Raw genomic sequence first — 23,582 nt, 5'->3', positions numbered from 1 at the left:
TGTCACCCAGCGCTGGGAGGCTCCTAGCGAGGCTCCAGCCGCCCCGGGCTCGGCTGCCTTCTGCCTGGCGATGTCACGGATGCTCCCGGGAGCGCCTTTGCGCTACCGCAGGGAACGATCCCGCAAACCGAGCTGCTGCGGGGGCTCGGCGGCGGCCGGGCCGCGGGAGGCGCCCGCCGGGTCTCCGGGCGGGGCCGAGTCGCTGTGCCCCGTGCACGGCGCGTCCCGCCGGGCTCTCGCTGCGGCGGCGGCGGTCCCGGCTGCTCCCGGCTGCAGGCGGGGCCGGGCGGGGCCGCCAGGGGGCGCCCTGGGGCGCGGGCGGGCGGGCGCGGCGCAGTGCGCGGCCGGGAGGAGCCGGCGGGGCGGCGCCGGTCGCTGCCTGCCCCGGTGCGCGGTGCGCGGGGCCGGGTGCGCGGGGCCGGCCCGCCATGAACAGCATCAAGAGCGTGCCGGCGCGGGTGCTGAGCCGCCGCGGCGGGCACAGCCTGGAGGCGGAGCGGGAGCAGTTCGACAAGAGCCAGGCAAGGGCGGCGGGAGGGGGTGGCGGTGCCCCGGTCCCGACTCCGGTCCCGGCTCGGGGCGGGGGTGCTGCGGGACCGGCCCGCTCCGCAGGGCACGGCCTCGGGGCGCGCAACGCTTCCTGGGGTGGGGGGAGCGGGAGCGGGTTCTCTCCCCGCCGGGATCCCCCGGTCCGCCCGGCCCCGCTGCCGCCCGCCGCTTCCTCCCGGGCCGGTCCCGCTGGCCGCCACCGGGGCCGCGTCCCCGCCGTGCGCAGCAGAGACCCGGGCAGGCGGCGTGTCCCTCTCCGCCCCCCCCCCCCCCCCCGGGCCTTCCCGGCAGGTAACCGCGGCCGGGAGCCAGCGGGGAAAGTTGAAGGGCCCCGGCGGCAGCGCGGCCGAGCCCCGGAGCCGCCCCCCGCTGCCGGTGCCGGTCCCGCGCCGCCCTGCGCCCCTGTCCCGCGCCCCGGCCCCCGGGGGTGGGTCAGCCCCGCGGCTGCGGGTCACACGTGGTGGCACCCCCGGGTCGCGGTGCCCGGCCCCGCAGAGGGTGGCAGGGCGAGAGCGGAGCCCAAAGGCGTCGGTGTCCGGCTCGGACGGGGCGTCCGGATGTGGCCCCGCACCCTCGGCCGGGTGGGCGATGCTGGGTGCCGGCCTTGGCGCAGGCTGGTGGGGAACGGGCCGGGATGGACAGAGGGACCCCTGGCACGCGTCCTCTGCCCCTCTGGTTTTCCAGGCTGCAAATTCACGGCTGATCCCTTTTCCCCTGTTTCCTTTCCTTGGCCCCTGGGTGGGTTTGGTCCACGCCAGCCCGGCCAGGGGGCAGTTTCGGGTCTGGCAGGGTCACGGTGCCGCTGGGTCGTGCTGGATAGGAAACGGAGCATGTTGGGTTTGTGGAGCAACATGAGAAAACCGGCAATTCCGGTTTCTTCTGGCCTCATCTCCTTCCATCGTCCCGCTGGGCACCGCTGCGAAATAATGGTGGTGGCAGCGCTGCCTCGTGTGCCCAAGGGCAGCCGGGGCCGGCCGGGAGCCTGTCCCCCCTCTCTCCGGCACTTCCACGGCTCTTTGGGCTTTTGGGGGGGGTTTGTGTCCTGAGCGAGTGCAACTTTGCAGCCGCAGGGATGCCGTGGGCCGAGCTACGTGTGGGGTGAGCAAGCGGTTGCTCGCTGCTCAAACTGAACCCCAGGCCCGCTGGCTGACGGTGATGGTCACCACCCCAAACTGACCTTCTTTCCCAGCAACTGCTGGAAAACTGTCCTGCAGGAGCTTTATTCTAACATGGTTTCCCGTAGCAGCACTTCAGGTGAGAGCAAAACAGTTCTGATGTCGGTGTGTGGGTATCGATCTGCCTTTTACGCCTAATTATATTGGCTATGGAGACAGCCACTGGTCGCCTTTGTGTTGTGGGGACACCGGTAGCATGTCCCCTCCGTGTGCCGTGGCTGAGAGTGTCACACCACCCTGGAGAGTGCTGCTGCTGGAACTGAGCACCCCAGCTCCTTTCCCCCACCGAAGGCTGGGGTGGTGCCAGTGGGGGCAGACGGGGTCGCTGGCCCCGGTGTGATCCCGTGTGCTGTGAAGGTCATCTGCTTTCCCTGCAAATGCTTTTTGAGGTCTTCTGGTGGGGTGATGCAGATGTCCCCCTTGGAGTGGCTGCCTGTGGCAGGTGGGAAGCCTCAGTCCTTCAGCGGGCACTTGCTTTCAAAACTTGGCCCTTTCCTGTGGCCAATTTTTGCTTTTCTTAAACGAGAAGGTGAAAAATCCAACAAGCTCTGGAGCTGCCAGGTACGCAGCATGTGTGACTGCCGAGGGCTGGATTTTTGGTGTGATTTGGGAAGGAGAAGCGTTCGGAAGGGAACTCCTCTGGAGCAGCCGTTTGCAGTTCAGCTGCTCCGGCCAGCCCTCGTGCTACATGGCCGGGGAGGTTTCCAGCTCGACGTCCTGCTGCCAAAAAATCTCTCCCTCCCGTGGCGTCGCACCGGGCTCCGGCATCCACCTGCCGGGTGGGGATTGCGGCCCCGCGGGATGCCAGGGCTCCGGGGAGCTGTGGGCGGGGAGGATCACGCTGTAATTAAAAGCAGCCTGGAAAGCAAGGGTGGATGTCAGCCGTGCTCCTTCATTTGGGCGCTTTGATCCCAGCTTTAGTCACTGGCTTGGTACGTGCGGGCTGTGAGTAAGGCGTGCGGGCTGCACTTCTCGGGGCTCCTGGGGCTGGGCAGGTTTTGGGGTCAGACCCCCGCTCTGGCGGGGCCGGGGCTGCACCGCTCCCGGGTGGCGATGGGGAACCGTCTGCAGGTTTCGTGAAGGTTTTGGCCAGGCTGGTTGTGACCTGCAGTGACACCTAGGACCTGCCCATCTCCAGAGGTGCCGGTGATGTCCCAGGAGGCCGGTTTGAGGGTGAATCTCCCCATTGTGGAGCTGTCCTTTGCTTTGCCGGGCAGCTGGTAGGGACATCTTGAAGTCACCGGTGTCCCAGGTCACAGCATCCCGCCGGTGTCCCAGGTCACAGCATCCCCCTGTGCCCACCCCTGGTCCCACCATCCCCTTTTTATGGACCTCCTGGGGTTTGGAGCCAGCGCAAGCACACCTGAGCTGGCAGCCCGAGGGACTGGCATTGGGTCAGTGCCACCGTGGTTGATTTGGGACGGTGCTGGACACTGTGTCTCCATTACGGTGGTGCTATGGGTGGGCTGGGAGTGCCCCCGCACGGGTCCGCTCCTCTGTGCTGGACGTGCGGTGGCTCAGCTGAAACCTCTGCGCTGAATCACTGAGGATGAAACCAGCCTCTCCCAGAGCTCCCGGGCTGAATTTTGGCTGGTCAGGCTGGAAATGAGATTATGGGCAATAAACACAATAAAACCACCAGCACTTACGGTGGTTTTGGGATGGGCCAGCTGGGTCCCAGCCCTGGTCCCGTCCTGCTGGGTGGCTGAACTCCTGTCCCTGGGGATTTGGGACAGCATTTCCACCCCTAGGGGTCTGCCCTCGTCTCATGCATTGGCCCTTTCATGTGCCTGCTCCCAGCTCTGCAGCTCGATGCTGAGCCCAGCACCCACTGATGCATTGGGATGAGTGTGACAGGTTGGGATGAGCGTGTCGTGCTGCTCCCGCACGCTGTGGGGGGCAAAAATCCGGGCTTGGAAGATGTCTGCCCTGCTCCCCACCATGCAAAGCACCTCAGTACGATGCAACAACCCCTTTAGCAGCTCTTTGCTGCAAGATGTGTTTCCAAGCCCTGCCTCACAGAACCGTCGGCTTGTCGCTCTCCGGCGTGTGATAAACCTTGTTTTGTGTCAGTAAACCATTGCTTTGGTTGTGCCGGCAGCGCTGAGGACCCCTGGCACGTCTCCTCGCTGGCTGAGCCGTGGTCACGGGCGCAGGCTCTCGGCTGGCTCCGGGCTTTCCGGTGGCTGCGAAGGTGCTGGGTGCTCTCGGAGAGGCAGCCACGCTGCAAGTGCCTGTTCCTGGGCGCTCCAGGCTCATTAACCTCGGAGGATAAGAGGATTACAGCAAGTCGCCAGCTTAACTCCACTGCTGCTTTACGGCCCCACATGGCGGGGTAACGCCAGGGCTTCCCTGGTGCAGGAAAGGCAAATCCAGCCCCTTTTCCCAGCGGCTGGGCTCAGGGTTTTGGGACAGGCTCGCTTTTGAGGATGCATTCACAGTCATTTTGTTGCTGTTGTGCCCGGCTCACGGTTGCAGCCGTTTCGGGCTCTTTTGAGGTGGATTTGGTGCATCAACACCTTTGGTGTCACCTCTTCGGCATGGTGTCAGGTTCCTCCTGCATCAGTCAGGAGCACTCAATAACTCAGCGTCGGGTTCCTCCTCACACAGGAAAGCACCTCGAGTCAGAGATGTCCCCTGGGCTAGCAGCTGTGTTGAAGCAGGTGCTTTCCCCAGGAGGGGAAATAAGATTTTTATAAGGTTTTATGGCTGGTGGGGCTGCAGGGAGGGACCGGGTTTCTCTTCCGGCATAAGCAGCGGTGGCGGGGATGTTTCCTGCCTTCCTGGCTTGGACGTTTTTCCCCTGTGGTGACCAAGGGCTTGTGCGAGGATGTAGTAGCTCCGTTGAGTCTGCCTGCAGGGATCCAGTGAGGAGGAAGATCCTCATCGATCACAGCAACTCAGTTTTGCAGTCCGTCATCAGGCGGGAGATGCAACTGCCCCCTGTCTGGGGTCATCTTTTGGAATAGACTCATAATTTAAAGTGTGCTGTGATCAAACACATTAAAATATAGGTAATCCTCCTCTGATAATCACATTGCTCTGGATTTTTGCTCTGTCAAAATGGGCATTGTGGCCGCCACTCCCTCCTTGCTTGGGGGCTGTGTTTTCCCCACGTGCTGTTTGCACGCAGCAACGTCATAAAATAAAACACAACCCCCACAACCCCCAGTTCAAAGGCTCCTTGTGATTAGACAAACAACCCTGGAATTTGGCATCTTGCTGTCGTGCTTTAATGCTCCCTGGGCACGGCGCTGAGTTCAGGCTACAAAAATGCAAAAATTTGTTTCCTAGGATGTGGACAGCAGGGAGCATCGGTAGGGGCCCAGCTCCGACCAGTCATGCTGGGGATGGGGGGTTTTAACGTGCCACTTGTTTGGAGATAAAAAGCCTATTTTGATGTGTCACAAATGGCTTTGAGGTGACAGATGTGTTATAAAATTCAGGGTATTTCCCAAAAGTGCCAGCGCTTCACTTTCAGGGGGGACGGGGTAGCTGCAAGGGTCACGCCGCGCTCTCCTTCCCTTGCAGGCCATCAGCATCAGCAAAGCCATAAATACCCAAGAAGCGCCAGTGAAGGAGAAACATGCCCGCCGTATCCTTTCCCTTGGCTCGCCTGGAGGAGATCCAGCGCTGAGGCAGGAGGGGTTTCACCCCACAGGGCCAGAGCCACAGGAGATCTGGGAGACGGGAACCCCTTGCAGAGCTTGGCTGGGCGATGACATCACGTGGGTTCATGCAGCAGGGAAAATGCAAACAAGAGCAGCGCAATAAAATTGCGTTTCTTTGGCAATAAAATGCAAAGGGCCCCGATGTGCCCTGCAGCAGGGAGAGGTGCACCAGGGAAAAATAAATGGGTGTTTTATCTGTGGGTGCAGCATTGCACCGGTGATCTCTGTGCCTGCCGTACGCTCGGTGCACGTCCCATTTTTAATGGAAGTTGAACAGGAATAGAACCCAGCCCAGCCTGTCCCCTGCTGCCCCGTGTATCTGGTTGGCCTTGACTTCAGGTTTCGAAGGAATCATCCTGGGGACCCACCACGAGAAGGGAGCATTCACCTTCTGGTCCTATGCCATCGGGCTGCCCCTGCCCAGCAGCGCCATCCTCAGCTGGAAGTTCTGCCATGTCCTGCACAAGGTCCTGCGCGATGGCCACCCCAACGTGAGTGACCCCTCCCAAACGTCCCTCCGGCTTTGCTGGGGGTGGGGGGAGTTTTTTGCCTCTTGCCGATGTCCCTCTGCGCAGCGGGTGGGTTTCTTGCCCTACCCCAGCCACCTTTCCCAGGCGGTGGGGCTATGGAGCCCTCTGTTATCCTGCATCTTGGAAACATCCCTGTGCACAGCCCCGACCTCTGGTTGCCACTTCAGCTTGAACTTCTCCCAAAGCTGGAGTGGTGTAAGGGGCCAAATCCATCCTCATCCTCAGCTTCAGGGCAGCTCCATGCCAGCCCCATCATGCCACATGCCTTCCGTTTTTGTCCCCAGGTCCTCCAGGACTGCCAGAGGTACCGCAGCAACATCCGAGAGACAGGGGACTTGTGGGTGAGTGGGGGGAAGCAGAGGTTTGAGCCTTACGGCGTGTTTGGAGGTGGGTGCTGAAAAACATCGTGGGCATGGGGGGGGCAAAGCACCACCTGAAATAACCTGTGGTCTCCACCCCTGCTGGGTGATGGTTACGTGCATGGTGAAGGGCAAGAGGGTGAGAGCAAGTTCCGCAGCGTGCGTGGGCTTTGCTCATTGCTCTGGATTTGCCATGTTTCCCCTCCTGTCCCTGGCAGGGCCATTTGCACGACAGGTATGGGCAGCTGGTGAGCATCTATACGCGGCTGCTCCTCACCAAGATCTCCTTCCACATCAAGGTGAGACCCTCTGCCACTCCCACACCCTGCCACGCCGGGGGGACGGGGCTTCACCAGGGGATGGTCACACCAGCAAAAATGTTAGCAGCAACTGCTTTTTTTTTTTTCTTTTTTTGTTTTTTCTTCTCCTTTTCCAAAGCATCCAGAGTTCCCCCCGGGCCTCGAAGTGTCGGATGAGGTGCTGGAAAAGACTGCAGGGGCAGATGTGAACAACATGTGAGTGTCCCGGCAGGAGCGCAGCACCCTGCACGCAGTCGCCGGCTCCTGCCTGGCAGCATCCTGCTAACAGAACGGCTCCCGTTTGGGGCAGCTGTCGGTCCTTCATAAATTGGTTGGATGGTGCCGGGTTCCTCCTGCACCCACAGAGCGGTGAGGAGTGTAAATGCAGGGAGCAAACCCACCAGATGCTCAGTCGGAGCCCTTGCCACCATGAGGACCTGCAGTGAACATGAGCAGCCGGAGCAGGAATGTCTCAACCAGTGGGTGATGGGGGTTTGGATATATATATATTTTTTTTTTTTTTTGGCAGCTTCCAGCTGACGGTCGAGCTGTTTGACTACCTGGACTGTGAGCTGAAGCTGTCAGAGTCAGGTGAGGAGGCAGGTCCCTCCCGCTAGCCCCAGGGCTCTTGAGCAATGGTTTCACTCTTTGGTCAGGAAAGGAATTCCAGCTTGGGAGGCTGAGGTGGGAGGCTCAGGTCCTTCCTCCTCCTCCTCCGAAGGGATTTCTGAGGTTGTTTCTAGCTGGATTCCCCTGTTGATGCTCTGTAGAGGTGGTTGTAGGAAAATATTTGAGGAACGTGGCTGGTTTTAGCCCACCTGAGCAATGCAGAATGTTGTTTTCAGAGCAGTGCTGCTCTGAAATCTGTTTTTATTGCTTTTTTGGTACAACCACATTCATCATATGCGTTACTGGAATCCTTTCCATCCCCTCAAAGCAGAGGATGGGGCCGTACCTCTTTCTAAATACTCAGTTCCCCTCCCTGAAATACCTCCAGGGAGGGCTGGAGGCCCCTGCCTGTGTTTGCTTCTCTTGTCTCCTCCAGGAATTTTTAGATGGCTTAAAAATGTGGCGGTTTCTTCCTCTGTCGCAAGTCGGGAACACAGAATTGCCCTGGAAAGCAGGGCACAGCGGGAGAGACCATGCTCCCGGCTCCTGGCAGCCTCCTGCTTCTCCTCCTGACCCAGTTATACAGAGAATTTATATTCATAAATACTTTAAAGCTGAGCGGGGAAGAAGCCAGAGTGGATATGCTGGCTGGACTTCTGCCAAGGGAAGGGATCTGTTTCCGAGCCGGGAGAGACGAGGCTGCAATGCCGGCAGGCCCGTCCCCTGCCCTGGGATCTTCTCCCAGCTCCTTGCACGATTAAATAGGGGAGCAGAACCCCACGCCTTCTGTGGCTGCATCGTGCAGCGGCAGCTCCTGAGGGCAGCTGTCCTGCCTTTGCATCGTCCTGGGGTTAAATCCCTCCTTTTTGGGGTCGGGGTGTCTGGGGCAGAGCTGAGCACCCCTTCCCTCTGCCACCGTGGTTCCTTTGGGTGTTTTTCTGGCTTGGAGCAGGGTTCTTCCCAGCTCAGCGGGATGGGACGGGCAGCAACCCTGGTATTTACCCCATGTCCCGGCAAAGCCACGTCCGTTGTGGTTAATGATCAAGCTGAGTCGCCTGGAGCAGGACGGCTCCGCAAACACGGCGCGGGCACCTCACTGCACTCAACCCTCCAGTTTTCAGGCAGCTCAACACCTCGATGGCAGTGTCGCAGATGTCGGCAGTGCAGTGCCGCCTGGCCCCCCTCATCCAGGTCATCCAGGACTGCAGCCACCTCTACCACTACGCTGTCAAGTTAATGTTCAAGCTGCACTCCTGTGAGTCCCTGGGGATGTGCCCTGCACTGATCTTCTCCTGGGTCGGGATTCTGGCTGTAGTTGGGGACCAGGCTTGTGTGGATGGAGGCATCCGTTGCCATGTCCCTGTATCCGAGCCGGGCTCTAAGGACCTGCTTCATCCCACGTAGACATCCCAGATGAAGGAATTAGAAGGACTTGTCCTTGATTAATTCAAGCAGATGTGCCTTGGCCTCCCAGCCCCCTGCATGGGATTGCTGGGCAGCACAGCACCAGGGGCCTCGTGCGGGTATTTCAGGGTTCCCACACCCACCTCCCTGCACCGCATCCCTATGCCAGGGATGGGGAATCCCCACTCCTGTCCTGACGCCTCGCATCCTGCTCCCATCTGGCCTTTACCCCGCTGCCTTTCGCAGCTGGAGGGATCCGGGCACGTGTAACTAGATTTGCAGCCCTGGATCAGTCACAGCTGTCTCGTCATTGCTGCAGGTCTGCCGGCTGACACGCTGCAGGGCCACCGAGACCGTTTCCATGAGCAGTTTCGCAGGTAACCTGGGGCCGAGGTGGGGCAGTGGGGTCCCCTCCCTCCCGCCGAGCTCCCTCCCCACCTCCCCTGTGAGCGGTTTTTCTTTCTCCCCTCTCCAGCCTCAAAAACTTCTTTAAGAAAGCATCAGACATGCTGTATTTCAAGCGGCTCATCCAGATCCCTCGGCTGCCGGAGGTACGGCAGGATTGCAGTGTGGTGCTTGTGTGCGATGCTTTGGAGAGCTTGTGGGTGTAGGGTGCACAGGGGTGTCCCCATGGGTGGGTTCAGGTTCTAGGGACACTGCAGAGGGACCCACTGGCACATCTCAGTGGCGTAGGGATGACTGCCTCCCTGCCCTCAGCGATCTGCCTGCAGCGGTTCCCAAAACCGCAGGCAATGCCGCCACAACTTCTTGTCTGCACAGAGTCCTCCAAACTTCTTGCGGGCATCTGCGCTGGCGGAGCACGTGAAGCCAGTGGTTGTCATCCCTGAGGAAGCCCCTGAGGATGAGGAGCCAGAGAACCTCATTGAGATCAGCACAGCTACCACGACAGAGCCGCAGGTGGGGGCATGGGGGTGGGATGGGGACCCTGGGGTTGGGGGGACAGGCACCTGCAGCCCGGCTCAGCTCGGCACCCTCTGTCTTCTTCAGATCACCTCAGATATATTTGAGCAAACCTTTGGGCCACCCAATGGCATTCGGGATGACAGGTATGGGGGGCCAGCAGTGGGAGTGGTGGGGTGGCCGCCGGCATGTGGGACTGACCTGCCTTTGTCCACAGGGATGCACAGATTGACAGCCTGAAGAAGGAGGTGGACATGCTCCGTGCAGAGATGGAGAAGATTAAACTGGAGGTAAAGCTTGGCCAGGGAGCAGCCAGCGTGCGAGAGCGGGGTGTTTTTTGGTGCTGCGGTGTGGAAACCCTGATAGGATGCAGCAGGAACAGGGTCCTGCCACCCAGCGCTGTGTTTTGGGGCCTCTCCCAGTGCTGGGACCTGACTCCTGGTGGAGGTTGGGTGAAGGCATGTGAGGGCTGTCCCTTGCTGTCCTGACTGCTGTTAGCAGTGGGACCGAGCAGCAGCGACGGCTGAGGGGGGAGCTTTCCTGTGCATCTCACAGCTGCTTTGCCCAGTCTGCAGCTGGGTGCCTGAATAGGGATGTTGGGGAGGGCAGAGGCGTTATTGGCATCGGCGCAGGGCAGTGCCTGAGTGCCTGACGGTGTCCCGCAGGCACAGCGGTACATCACGCAGCTCAAGGCGCAGGTGAACAGCCTGGAGGGTGAAGTGGAGGAGCAGCGCAAGCAGAAGCAGAAGGCGCTGGTGGACAATGAGCAGCTGCGGGATGAGCTGGAGAGGCTGCAGAGGGCGAAGCAGGACAGCGACAGGTCCCAGCGGCTTTGTGCAGAAGCAGAAAGTAGGTGCCCTACAACACCAGTCAGCCGCGGGACACCCGTGCTGCGGTTGCTGACGCTTTCTCGCCCCATTCAGAGAAAGCCAACGCCACCGAGATCCGCTATACGAAGCTGAAGGAGAAGCACAGCGAGCTCATCAACACTCATGCCGAGCTCCTGAGGAAGGTAATTCTGCTGCCCGTGCCAGGTAGGGACCGACTGCTGCCTTCATCCCACTGCCACCACCGGTATGGCTCCTGCGTGCCCAGCCCCATCAGTATTTGGCCCATCATCCTGCACCCAGGGACCTCTGCGCGCCGGGTGGGGGGCACCCCTTGAATTCATGTCCCCTGGCAGTCAGCATTTTCGATGCTGTGAGAAAGGCATCTTGGAGTTATCCCAAGCCAGAATTTGGTCAGGATGAGTCAGCGATGATGAGGGTCCCTGGTGGGAATGCCCAGTAAGCCCCCTGTCCCCACACAGAACGCCGACACTGCCAAGCAGCTGACAGTCACGCAGCAGAGCCAGGAGGAGGTGGCACGTGTCAAGGAGCAGCTGGCGTTTCAGGTGGAGCAGGTCAAGCGAGAGGCCGAGATGAAGGTGAGCCAGCACAGCCCCGGATCCTGCCCAGCCACCGGGCTTCGCTGGCCGGCCCTGAGCCCTTTCCAGCCCAGGAAGCGGTGGCTGTGCACAGCTTGGGTGCAAGGGGTCAGGATGGTTGTTGATGTCGGTTTCTGATCAGGAAAGCATTGCCCTGGCTCCTGGGGAAGATGCTAATGCATGCTTTGGTCCCTCTTGCCCATATCACCCTCTTCTTTGCCCAAGAAAATGGCACAATGCAAATTGATGGGTTTGGGTGCTTTTGTTCTCTGGGGCCCAAGTGGGGGCTGCTCTCAAAATTCCTGCCCTGGGGAAAAGAGGCCTTTCAGGAGACCCCCAAAAAGACCCTGAAAACCCCTCCCGCAAAACGTGGCTGGATTTGTTCCTGCCATCCTGGCTGTGTGCTGGTGCCAAGCGGGGCTGGAGCATGTTTGCAGCAGCTGAGCCTCTGGTGTGGGCATGTGTTTGCAGCTGGAGGACCAGAGCATACAGATGGAGCAGCTGCGGCAGGAGCTGGACGCCCGGCGGGATGAGCTGGACCAGGCACAGCGCTCGCTAAGCCACGCCAAGCAGGTACGAGGCTGGCAGCACAGGATGCGCCCAAATCCCCGTCACGCAAGATGGCACAGCTGCCACCACTGCCAAGCCAGCAGCACAAACAGCAGTCTGAAGAGCCGTCGTGGGGCTGAACATGGGTCTGCTCCATCGGGGTCATGAGCAGGGCATGTCCTCTGCTCCCTCTGTGGAACTGTTGGGCTCACAGCCAGGTGGCAGGTTGAGTGACAGGGGTCTCCTGGCCCCGCTGGCAGGCAGGTGTGGAGCTCAGCGCCCAGGTGGAGGCCCTGCACGCTGAGAAGGAGGTGCTGAGGCGGTCAGTGAGTGAGAAGGAGTGTGAGCTGCTCTCTGCGCGTGGCCTCGTTGAGGAGAAGGAGCTGCAGCTGAGCCAGGAGGCAGACAAGGCCACGAGGGAGATCCGAGAGCTGCAGGGCAGGCTCCTGGATAAGGTATGGTGTGGAGAGCCCACTGCCCCTCTACTCGCTGGGGCGAGATGTGTTTGGGGGTGCTGAGCAGTCAGGTGGCTCAGCTGAGCCATCACCAGTGTAGGCAGAGGGATGTGACTTGCTCTAGCGATATTGGGGTGCTTGGGTCTAATCCTGCAAAGGGGTTCTCGAGGGATATGCTGGTGATGGGCCATGGTGACAGGGGTCTTGTGTCCAAGTTGTGTCACTCGCTTGTTCCGCCCACCCCACAGAGCAACCAGGAGCAGAGCCTGCAGCAGAAGCTGCTGGACCAGCAGTTTGGCATCCTGCAGGAGGCGGTGCAGGAAGCAGAGGACATCCTTCGTGACGCGGTGGCCAAGCTGGATGATCCGCTGCACGTGCGCTGCACCAGCTCCCCAGGTATGTCCCCCTTGACCACGGGGGTTGCAACCTGCAGCCCCTTCTCCCTCCAAGATGGATATGTTGCATCTCAGCTTCCCCCAGGCATTTTTTCCTACCAAACATCATGCCCAAGGAGGTGGGGGTCAGGCTTTCCAGGAGTGAATTTTTAGCTCTCATCTCAGTGCTCTTTTGCTCAGATTTTAGTGCTGTTCCTCAGCCAGGGCTTTGAGGACCTGAGCTGTTCTGGCTTCTGCTCAGTGGTGCCTCGTGGAGTCAGTACTCCTTGTGGAATCGGTCCTTGTGCTTATTCAGTCCCTCAGCAGCCTGACCGTGCTCATGAAGCTAAATTTGTTGCAGATTACCTGCTCAGCCGGGCGCAGGCAGCGCTGGAGTCCACGGATGCCCTGGAGAACGGGCACGCGCAGTACGTGGCCTCCATGGCAGGTACCTGGGGCTGGGGACCGGTGGCATTGCTTGCATCTTGCTTTTATTTTTATACATCCAGCAGCCCCCAGCTGCTTCAGGGCTGTTGGCAAGCGTGCAATGCCGTGGTGATGGAGGGATGTGGTGGGTGGAGTTGGTGGGTTCCCGTGTGCTCGTTCAGGGAGCAGCCGGCAAACTAGAGGGGTCAATGCCGACTTCTCCAAGCTTTTGTGCTGATCCTGGGGTGCCTTTGAGGGCGGGCTGCAGCTCCCAGGACATGGCAAGGGGTGCCCTGGGTTGGCAGCACCTGACCGCATCCCCTCGCCAGCAGATGCTGCGGGGCTGGTGGGGGCTCTGGCCCTCTTCGCACACCTGACGGCTGACACCATCGTGAATGGCAGCGCCACATCCCACCTGGCTCCCACTGACCATGCCGACCGTGAGTGCTGGGCATGGACACAGCAGGCGTTGGGGGGGATTTTTGGCTTATGAGGCTTCTTTTTTGGGGCGGCCATGCCAAAGCCCCTGCCACCAGGGGTTGGATATGGGACAGATCTTCCCTGGGGGCAGCACATGCTCCCCGTGCTCCTCTTCCCAACATTCTGTCCCGTCTGGTGCCCCTTCCTGGGTCAGGAACATCGCTTTGCTCCTGGAAACTGATTTATGGTCTTCTGCAACAGATTTTCCGGATGCCGCTGCTGCTTGGCATCATCTCTGTGGCTGAGGGGAGGAGGAAGAAGAGGGTAGGAGGGCTGGGAAGGAGGGACCTCTTGCCCAGCGAGGGGCCCAGCACCAACCCATCCTCTCCCCAGGGTTGACAGAGACGTGCCGGGACTGCGGGCAGCGGAGCCTGAACTACCTGGGCAAGCTGAAGGACAAGCAGACGCTGGGGTGTGCTGAGCTGGGGGATGTGCGGCGGGCATTGCGGGGGGTCCTGCAGCTGGCCCAGGTAGGAGATGGAGCCCAGCGCACCCACCCACCTTCCCCGCCGTGGCTGCCAGGGTGGGTGATTTGTTGGCACTGGTATTTCCTAAAGGAAAAATCGAAGCAGGCAGTTAGTGCAGTAGGACGTTGCTTTCATTTGTTGAGGTGGGATGTTTGCTCGCAGCCTCCTGGCTGCACCTTGGTGAACTTTTTTCATTTGTTTGTTTGTTTGTTTGTTAAAAATAATCAAACCCTGGCTTTCCCCATTGTCCAGAACTGCAATTGAACGCGCTGGGTTGGAATGAGCACTTTGGGGTGCCTTGTCCCCCATACCCACAGGTTCTGGTGCTTTCCTTGAGCCATCTTAGCTTCTGAGCGCTGAGACCCTTCCTAGTGTTGCACAGAGACAGCCACCCTCAGATAACTGAAATCTCAGCCCAGCAATCCCTGCGGAATAAAACTTCCCAGCTTTCAGATAATTCTTCTCGTGAAGCCCCCATTAGTCTTTTCTATTAAACTGCTCTTGATTCAAAGGCTGTCAGCTCTCCACACACCCCTCTGGAGCCCTGCCCTGCCGAAACTGTTCCTGGGACTGAGTTTTGTCACCTTGATTTGGGGCATTTCTTACCTTTGAGGTCCCTGTGCTCTATTTGCTGCAAGTTGGTGGCACATGTGCCTTCACCCTTGCAGTCTGCAGAATGCTGTTCCTGCAGCTTTATTTAAGGGTGGGGGGGAAGAAGTTAGATGCTCTGGTTCGGTGTTATTTCTTACAAGTATTCCCTTCTCTCCCTCTGCCTAAACCCCCCTGGCGACTCCTGCCTCCCCTGGCAGGAGCTGAGGCCCAAGAGCTTAGATATCAAGCAAGAAGAGCTGGGGGACATGGTTGAGAAGGAGATGGCCTCCACCTCAGCAGCGATTGAGGATGCTGTCAGGCGAATAGAGGTGAGACAAAGCTGCAGGATGGCCCATTCTGGTGCCTTCTCCACCCTGCTCACCCTTGCAGCAACGTGGTGTCCAACCCTTTTCCTCTTGTGTTTCCCAACAGGAGATGATGAGCCAGGCCAGAAACAAGAGCTCTGGTGTTAAGCTCGAAGTGAACGAGCGGTGAGTTGTGAGGGGCGGCATGTGACAGCCGCAGGCAGGTTTCTGTCCCGTGCCCATACCTGCCGCGCTGTGCTCTGCTCCAAAGCCCCACGTGCAACCCAGTGCCGCATCGTCCTGAGGCTGAGCGCGGAATTATCTTTCGAAGGGTGGACCTTCATCTTGCACATCTAAGCCAATTGTTCACAGCTGCATTGGGGGCTGCTTAGAAGTAACCTGTTGGCTGGCTGGTCTCCAAAAAAGACCCCTTTTCTAACTGAGGCCAAAGCCTGCTTCCCTGGATGTGCTGTCGGAGGATGCTGAACACTTTTCTCTTGTTTCCCTACAGGATTCTGAACTCCTGCACGGAGCTAATGAAGGTTAGTACTGCAGAAACCTATCAGGGGCATCAAAGACTGCACAAAACTGTAACTTCCCACCATCGGCAGCATCAGTCCTTCTCTATAAAATCCCCAGTAAACACCAAAACCTGTTTTTCTTTGTTCCAGGCTATTAGACTTCTTGTAATGACATCTACGAACCTACAGAAGGAGATAGTAGAAAGTGGCCGGGTAAGTCCTCCTCTACACTCGTCTCTCTGCACCAACATGAAATACAGGAGAATTTCCCACAATTTGCAGAAACACAGTGAATTTTGCACTTTTCCATGTTAGCGATACTCTGGCAGCCCCACTTGCTGGGGACAGGCTGCTCAGCACCATGCTCTCTGCACACTTCACTGTTGCTTTTGCAAAGCCCTGTCCATCTGAAGATGATGGCTTAAACATGTGTGTTTTAAACCCAGCCCAAATCTGCAGGCTTGCCGCTCCAGTGCTAGTTTTCTTGATATGTGTTTAAGCAGGCCAGTAAGAGCAGCCTGAAGGGCACGGAAATGCTGCTAGTCCCTTGATTGATGGCTTTATATTTGAATTTATCTTGTTATATTTCATACGGATATTTTATACGGATTTGTGGATATGTATATTGTTGTATCAAGTTAATACAAGCCATAATATTCTCATAACAACAGGGGGCAGCAACAACTCAGGAGTTTTATGCCAAGAACTCACGATGGACTGAAGGGCTGATCTCTGCCTCCAAGGCTGTGGGTTGGGGAGCCACGCAGCTCGTGTAGGTACCCCCGGGATCTGTCCCACAGCCGCTGCGGGAGGCTCCTGGCATGGTGTGGCTCCACGTCCTGCACCCGGAGCCAGCCCCTGCTTCTCCATCGCCCAATAACCCAAACCGCCCCACCGCTGAGTCTGCATGGATATTATTGCTAATTCCTTACAGAGCATCGTAGCCTGGGTTGGACCGCATGGTCACTGAAGCAGGGATTGCCAGTTCCTCCCTGTTTGCAAAATGTGAAAGTTGCTGCAGTCAAATACTCTGTGTCCTGGTTCCTGCTCAGATGGTTGTGGATGAGGTGGTTGGGATGGAGGCAGGGTGCAGGAAACGTGGGAGCTTTTTCGGACAAAGCTTTAAAAATCTTATCCGCTTCATTACAGATACACAGTCCTGCCTCTTGATATTTTATACCCGTCCAAAACTTCTGGGTCTGGGCGTTGAGTAATTGCTTTGTAAATGAGCTTTAAATAATTACAGGCAAAGCTGCTGGTTCAAGGTCTGATGCTGCTTTGTAAGGGTATAGCAGGAGATAAATAATCTAGACATGCTCCGTGGTGCATGGCAAGTATCTCTTATATGATCTCCCTTCTGACCTGTAACGCAGGGAGTCAGCAGACAGAGTTGTCCTGCATACGGGCAAATATGAAGAACTGATAGTCTGCTCCCATGAAATTGCTGCCAGCACGGCCCAGCTGGTGGCTGCCTCCAAGGTGGGTATCCCAGCGAGGTCATCTGCGTGCGGCTTTGTCACGTGAAGTCATTTTGTTCCCACAGTGTTGTCCCACAGGTGTTTTTGGGCAGTGGTGTGTGGCCATCCTGCCAGCCCAGAGCAGGGAGGAGGGGAATCTCCGAGTATTTTCAAGTCAGTCTGTGATTTTAATCCCTGTGTCTTCACCTGCATTAATATTCCACACCTAGCAGGGCTTACCGCGGAAATGGAGATGTCTAAAACCTCCCGTCTTCCTCCTGTCAAGCTGATCATGTAAAGAAAATGTTAATAACTAACGAGAAACCCTGAATAAGCAACTGCAGCAGCCAGCATTAAGAATGGTGGATTTTGGTCCTTGCCACCTTTTGTGTGGGTGAAGGCGATGGGGAGAGAGGTTTCAAGGAGCAAATGAGGATGCAGTTTGCGGGGAGAAGGACCCATACGGCTTTTTACAGCGGATAGTTTTAAAATTAAGAGCCTGGTTAAAAGAAAATTAAAAAAAAAAAGCTCTGTCTTCACTGATGCTGCTTATCCGTGTGTGCTCAGTGAGAGCAGAGCTGGTTTAGTGCCCTGAGGCTGCAGGGCCTTGTGGGGTCACCTTGTCTGGCCGTGATGGGATCATCAAGATCCCAACATGTCCATCTGTCCATCCTTCCCACTCCAAGATTTTCACGCCCAAGGGCTGTTCTGACATGATGTCTCTAAGGCAGAACATGGCTGCCTGGGGCTGCCCTGGGGGTTCCCACAGCCATCCCCCTGTTCTTTGCAGGTGAAAGCCGACAAGAGCAGCAGGAACCTGGGCAGGCTCCAGGAGTGCTCACGCAATGTCAACGAGATGGCGGCCAACGTTGTGGCTTCCACCAAGTCGGGGCAGGAGCAGATTGAGGAGAAAGGTGAGGGTTTTGTGAAGAAAGGTGAGAAGGAACCACCCCATGGCTCTTTGTGGCCTTGTGAACACCCCGAGGTGGCTGGCCTCCTCCGCTTCGGTGTGTAGGGGCTGCGCTCAGTGAGGACCCTCTGTTTGTCTCCACAGACACCATGGACTTTTCGGGCATGTCCCTCATCAAGCTGAAGAAGGAAGAGATGGAAACACAGGTAGGGCCACGAAGGTGGCTCCAGTGCTGCTACCCCGGGCCAGGCTGAGCTCCATGCAAGGGGGGGGGTCCCTGCTGCCCCGCAGCATGGCGCTGGGGACAGCAGGGACGCACCCCTGGGTGCTCAGGGTGGCTCTTTGGGTGCAGGTGAAGGTGCTGGAGCTGGAGAAGCGCCTGGAGAGCGAGCGGGTGCGCCTGGGCGAGCTGAGGAAGCAGCACTACGCCCTGGCCGGCACCTACGACGCGGTGGAGGACGACGGGGAGGCCAAGCCGGCGCCAGCCCCCCGGCGAGGCATCCTCAAGAAGCCGCCCTTGGCTCAAAAACCCAGCCTGGGGGAGGTAGGGTCCCTGGGGGGTAAGGGTAGTGGGTGGGGGGGCAGTCACAGCAGTGGGGACTGATGGTTGGCTTTGTCCCCACTCTCGTTGCAGCCCCAGCGAGATGCCGGCCCGTGCCCACCTCACAGGGCCAACGTCTAGTGGGGGCCGCCAGCCTCCCCCAGACCACATTGCCTTTGCGCTGGTGTGCCTTCGTGCGCGGGGCTCTCCTCACCGCCTGGCCTGGAAAACTGGATGTTTTTTATAAAAAAAAAAAATTTTTTTTTTCCTCTTCATTTGATTTCTAGCTGTAGAGCAGGGGGGCTTCTCCCAGCTCCCCAGGCGGCAGGAGATGCCCTCTTCCTCCTGGCCTGCCAACAGGTTTAATTTAATTTGGGGTTTGTTTGGGTTAAATTAAAAAAAGAAAGAAACCAAAAACTTTTATCAGCACTAGAAGTTTTCAGTAAATGTAGCTCTCTACTGTACTGCTCAGACCCTTTCAAAGAACCGTGAACTGCTGGAGACCGCTGGGCTTTTCTTGCAACCCTTTTTTAAAATCCCCCTTTTTCAGCCTGAAGAATAATTTGACTTTCGGCGTGGGATCAGCCCTCGGTGGAGAGGGAGACGGCAGCCTTCACTGGCATGAGGAGCAGGGCTTTTTGTAAGGGAAAAAGCAGTTACTGGCACACACTGGCAATAAGGATACAAACATATATTTTTTTTTTCCTTTTCTATTTTTTATTACTGTGGCAACGTCAGGGGATCAGTTGCGTTTATGTTTTATATTTAAGATAATAAGCAGAATTAAATCTAACCGTGGCCTATGGGAGCTGGGGGATAGAGAAGTCTGCATCAAGAAGGAATTACCAATGTGGAAAGACACGGGGGCAGAAGAAAAATGTTGTCAGCTGTATCTTCCCTTAGAGCTACTACCACGACGTAGATTATTAAAGAAGCAATATTTAAAAGAAATGTTGTGCCTGGTCAGCTCATCGGTGGGGAGGGGGCTGATGCCCGGGCTGGTTGAAGCAAGCTGGCCCTGAACTGGGGCAGAGAAAGGCAATGAAGTGCCTGGAAGGAATTGGATGAAGCGCAGGGGCAGGGTGGGGGGTGTCAGATGCCACTGTGTGGACCCACCACCCCTATCTATCTAAGGTCTGTGTGTGCATAAACATATCTATAAATATATAGTCATGTGTCTCTAGATATATGTAGCTATCTGTATTTGTGTGAATGGCTCTGTGTGTGCCTACATATATATGGATGTATTTTTATATATATGCATGTTTGCATATTTCTGTATATATATATACACACATTTATGCACATGTGTGTGTATAGGACATATTTATGCACCTCTGTTGGTACAGCTGTAGCACTAAGGCATGCCCAGCGTCAGCAGCTCACCAGGGCAGAGTAGCACATGATTTTCATGGCTGTCAGCGGCAGCCAGGGTGACTGGCAGCCTTACTGAAAATAAGTAGCTTAAATAAATAAAAAGCAATCCAGCCACAGTGGCATGGGTGCAGGATCAATGCTGCTTTCCAGCCAGGGCAGCTGTTAACCTGCAGCCTTGCAGCTGCTCAGCAGGACCACTGGCACACGCCTGCGAGAAATGCAGATTTTTTTTTACTCTATGATTAACTGGGAGTATCTGCAGGGCCAAATGTCACTGCACCTCATGGTGCAAGGTGGAGGTACCTGTGAAATGGTAAGACAAGCATTTGGAGCTCACCAAGAATGACCATGACAGGGTGAACACAGGTCCCTTAAGAAGATATTTGTAAGGGTCCTTTTGGAAAAGTCTAGAATCAACATTGTCATCCAATCCATCATGACACCACTCCCCCCCACAAAAAACAATTACAATCAGATTTCACACAACCACAGACAAAACCATGACTTTTCATTCCTATCACATAACATTCCTATTATGTTATAGCCTATTGTTAAAGCAGTTCACTAGAATTACAGTTGCTGTATCTCAAGAAAACAAATTTATAAGGCATTTTATTATGTTATATTTATATATTATTTTAGTTATGTAGCAATCTTGTGACAAGATTTCTGAGAGTACTTGTCACGAAACAGACTTTACACTTTTATGAGCAGCTACTACAGGCAGCGTAGCAAGTGACAATTCTCATTTCCCAACCAATTCTACGTAGAAAGTGTGTTCCACATTAAAAGGCTTTGGTGTGGATACTGGTGTTACTGGGCAACACAAACAGCTGGTTTAACACTGCAAGTTACTTTGAGATCATCTCCAACCCAAAAATTTATGTTCTCCTTAGCCTTTCCATGAAGCTATGGAGAACCTCTTATCTACAGCAGTGGTGGAAGAGAGCTGAGAGAGGGTTACCCAGCCATGTCCTTCGGGTGACTGCTGTCACATCAAGGACTATGTCTTATCAGGATACAGCAGTGACTGCTGAGTTTCATTTCTTTGAGAAACCTTTTCTCTCGGTACAAGGAAGCACTTTCTGCAATAGCTTGCGATCTATTTATAGACGGTGATGAACATGCATTTGCTGGGAGACTGACATCACCCTAACCACTCACAATGTTACATTTCGTAATGGAAATATTGATCAATCAAGAATGCTAACTTTTAAAATCTCCCTACCGTCAGTCTAGCCACAGCTATATTTAAAGAATTCAAAAATAAAGTAAAATGCAGCTTTAAGAATGATGCTATGGGTAAATGTAAATTATTTAACACCACTGCTGTTTCACTATGACTGACTTAAATGGATACTTGTCAGAGGCTGCCAGTAAAATACCCAGGCCAGCACATACAAAATCTCAAAAATCAACAGCAAAACCAAAAGCTCCACAGGCCACTTAAAAGTGTAACCTATGTGCTAGAGTAATTTTTATATCAAAATCAAGCTTACTGTCCAGTCTAAGATTTTCTTGACTCCTATACTTTTTGAAAGTATTTGCTATTTGTAGCAGACAAAAAAAAAAAACAATCACAACTGTAAACTGTATGCAAAGGTTTATTTTGAGACTCCATCAAGACATCCTGCTGAACAGGATCCAATTTGCTAATGACTTTTAAATACCATTATTCTATCTGCAGAGAGAGGATGTTTAACTTGATGTGCTAAGGAGAACAAATTTTACTCAGTACCCATGACAAAAGCAATGGAAAATAACCAATAAAAAGTTGTGAAATGCTGCATTGTGCTCCCTTCCACCAAGGTTAGTACAGTCCAATTTGTTTTTCTTCAAGCAGCTTTCAAACAGCCGGTTATCAAAGCCCTCCCTTCCCCACCCTTTGGCTCCCTCAGCAGCCAAATCGCCAGTTAACCACAAATTAGTTAGAACACGAGCACACAAAGCAGCTGAAGTTCAGCAACAGCATTGCTACAGAGAGCAAAGTTTACAAACCACAAGCGTCTTAGATCAAAAAAGCCCACTGAAATCAAGCATACAAACAGAAAACGCTGCTGTCTTGTGCTCTAGGAAGTCAGGTAAAAAAAGCTTCTGTAAAAGAACGTTGAAGAACCCTTAATTAAAGCCATGAGCAGCTGCCACCCATTTGCAAGGCAGGTTTTTTCCCTTCGGTGCCTAACCTGCCAGTAGCAATGACTAAGGCACAAGTTCCATGCATCTGGGCAGCACTATTTTTAGTGACAGTATTTCCTGAATGACCCAATCAGAGAAATGACTCAGGAAAGAGAAATATCAGCGAATACAGTAATTTCATAAATGCCTCACAGGTATGCAAGTTTAAATCAAAACAGAAAAATACAAAGACGGTCTGTATTCCACTTACAAACCATCTATTGCGCCTGGTACCATCAGACAATTAATACACGCACCAACCCAAAGGACATTAGTACATCTCCACATTTCTCCACCATCAGCATTTTCTCCTCAACCAGGCAGTCTCATTCCAGTGCCAAAAACTGCAGCCACCTTGTCACCTCCCATCTTCTACGGGATACAGCCAGCTTCTTTCAAAACTAATGAACCCCTCAGAAACTGGTCCATCCTGACCAGTGGTTGCTTGAATCATGTGTAACTTTAAGGGCACATAGCAAGGTATGGAATTAGCTTATGTGGTGAAACATTTTTAGCTTTGAAGGAAAAACTAATTCCTACTCATCATCTGCACAAGTGAAGAAAAAGGACCCTTGAACAGGTTGGAGATAATAAGTATTATTAAAAGATAGCCTTTAGCTTACGGCAGGATCCAGGGTTCAGGCATGCGCTAGCAAGTCTTCCAGCCTCAGCAGTATGTGATTTGTCCTGCAGGTCAGGAGAAAAACAGGGATTTGGCTCCAGGTGAGGCTGAGAGCCCACCACAGGCTGCCCAGGGACAGCCTGCTGCAGGGACAAGGTACCAGCTGGTGCACCAGAGCCTCAATAAGGCTTCTCCAACACCTGAGACAAAGTATCTCTCAACTCAAAGCAAGATGTGCCTTGTTTCTAGTGACAAAGTCTCTGAGAGGTCAACAGACATACCTGTAAAAGACTTGTATCAGGGTTCATATACAACCAGAAGACGACTCAAATTACAGTAACAAGTGCTACTGAAGGATCTGTGGAGGCTTGGATGGCCTCTGAAGACAGCTTCTTCAGAGAAAGGGACAAGCGAAGATGACGTGTCACTGACTCACCACTCACCTTTTTTGTTACTTTGCTTTTTTTATTTGTTTCCCATTACACAACTGCCACGAGTCCCCTACCAAGCAGGGTCTGGCCATACCGGGTTCTCTCTCCTTTGCACAGGGAATGATCCCACCCAGAACGATCTCCTGGTGCACGGGAGCCACAGGAACGGGCCCTCCAAACCCCACTTTTAGAACAGGTGCTTGCAGAAGGTGCACACAAAACTTCAAGCTGCAAAACACAGGCGTTGCTGCAAATTCCGAGAAGAGCCACGTTAAGGAACAGCAAGTTTTACATAACGCCGTCTCCTTCCCTCGCCCACCTGCACTGAGTCAGCACAGCAAGTTTTCCTCGTCTGTACTTTCCTATTTCTGCATCAACAGAAGGTTATCAAATCTCTGCAGCCACCGCAAACGGAATGTATCAAGGAACAACTGAAAAATGGATTTTCTTCCACATACTATCAGTGCTTCTGCAGTGGGACTTGTATTTCACATTGCTATTAAAGTGTTATAGATAGAAAATTACATCAGGTCTTTTCTGCCCTCTGACTCATATTCCTAAATAACTTTGGTTGACTCATTTCTCCTAACTCATCTTGGCTGAAATCAAAGTTTTTCCTTTTAACAAATGAAAGTGGCTTTCCCCCTTCCTTCAGCTTTTCCAGGGGAAAATCCCGAATGCTTCCACTATTCCAGCCAACTGTAGGAAAGCAAAACAAAAGCGAAAGGATTCACCTGGCAAGACAGCCCACCCACCTCGATGCCACGATTACAATGTGCAGGGTCTGCTCTGAGCACACCTACCCTGTATCAGCTACATACAAAATGGACTTGCTATCTCCAGTCACCAAAAGCATCGCCAACAGATTCCCCATGAATAAAATTAGTTATCTTCTCGCAAATTTATGTTTTATGATCACCTACAGCATTTTATGTTGCCACATAAAAGCCCACCATTA

General features: G+C 54.9%; 1 protein-coding gene across 4 annotated transcripts; it reads left to right on the top strand.

Annotated features, from left to right (window-relative positions):
- The first annotated feature begins 335 nt into the window (after nucleotides 1-335).
- On the top strand, nucleotides 336-19,202 carry HIP1R (huntingtin interacting protein 1 related). 4 transcript variants are annotated; one of them, XM_056330171.1, is made up of 32 exons: nucleotides 336-521; nucleotides 5,256-5,319; nucleotides 5,744-5,886; nucleotides 6,210-6,266; nucleotides 6,503-6,583; nucleotides 6,723-6,799; nucleotides 7,113-7,174; nucleotides 8,307-8,447; nucleotides 8,916-8,973; nucleotides 9,072-9,147; nucleotides 9,377-9,514; nucleotides 9,605-9,663; nucleotides 9,735-9,807; nucleotides 10,183-10,366; nucleotides 10,441-10,529; nucleotides 10,827-10,943; nucleotides 11,415-11,516; nucleotides 11,753-11,947; nucleotides 12,196-12,343; nucleotides 12,683-12,769; nucleotides 13,080-13,187; nucleotides 13,561-13,697; nucleotides 14,504-14,614; nucleotides 14,718-14,776; nucleotides 15,102-15,132; nucleotides 15,262-15,324; nucleotides 15,783-15,883; nucleotides 16,485-16,590; nucleotides 17,359-17,482; nucleotides 17,623-17,684; nucleotides 17,831-18,022; nucleotides 18,113-19,202. In XM_056330171.1, the coding sequence occupies exons 1-32, from the start codon at nucleotides 429-431 to the stop codon at nucleotides 18,158-18,160; spliced, it is 3,186 nt and encodes a 1,061-aa protein (XP_056186146.1). In that variant the 5' UTR covers nucleotides 336-428; the 3' UTR covers nucleotides 18,161-19,202. The 4 variants fall into 4 exon arrangements, with proteins under 4 accessions (XP_056186146.1, XP_056186138.1, XP_056186166.1 ...); XM_056330163.1 differs by having other exon boundaries at nucleotides 13,077-13,187; XM_056330181.1 differs by lacking the exons at nucleotides 336-521; nucleotides 5,256-5,319; nucleotides 5,744-5,886; ... (2 more) ...; nucleotides 6,723-6,799; nucleotides 7,113-7,174 and adding an exon at nucleotides 7,181-7,769 and having other exon boundaries at nucleotides 13,077-13,187.
- The last annotated feature ends 4,380 nt before the right edge of the window (nucleotides 19,203-23,582 follow it).

Source organism: Falco biarmicus, chromosome 1, assembly GCF_023638135.1.
Source record: "Falco biarmicus isolate bFalBia1 chromosome 1, bFalBia1.pri, whole genome shotgun sequence".
Taxonomy (NCBI): Eukaryota; Metazoa; Chordata; class Aves; order Falconiformes; family Falconidae; genus Falco; species Falco biarmicus.
This window is presented reverse-complemented; position numbering and strand designations above follow the sequence as displayed.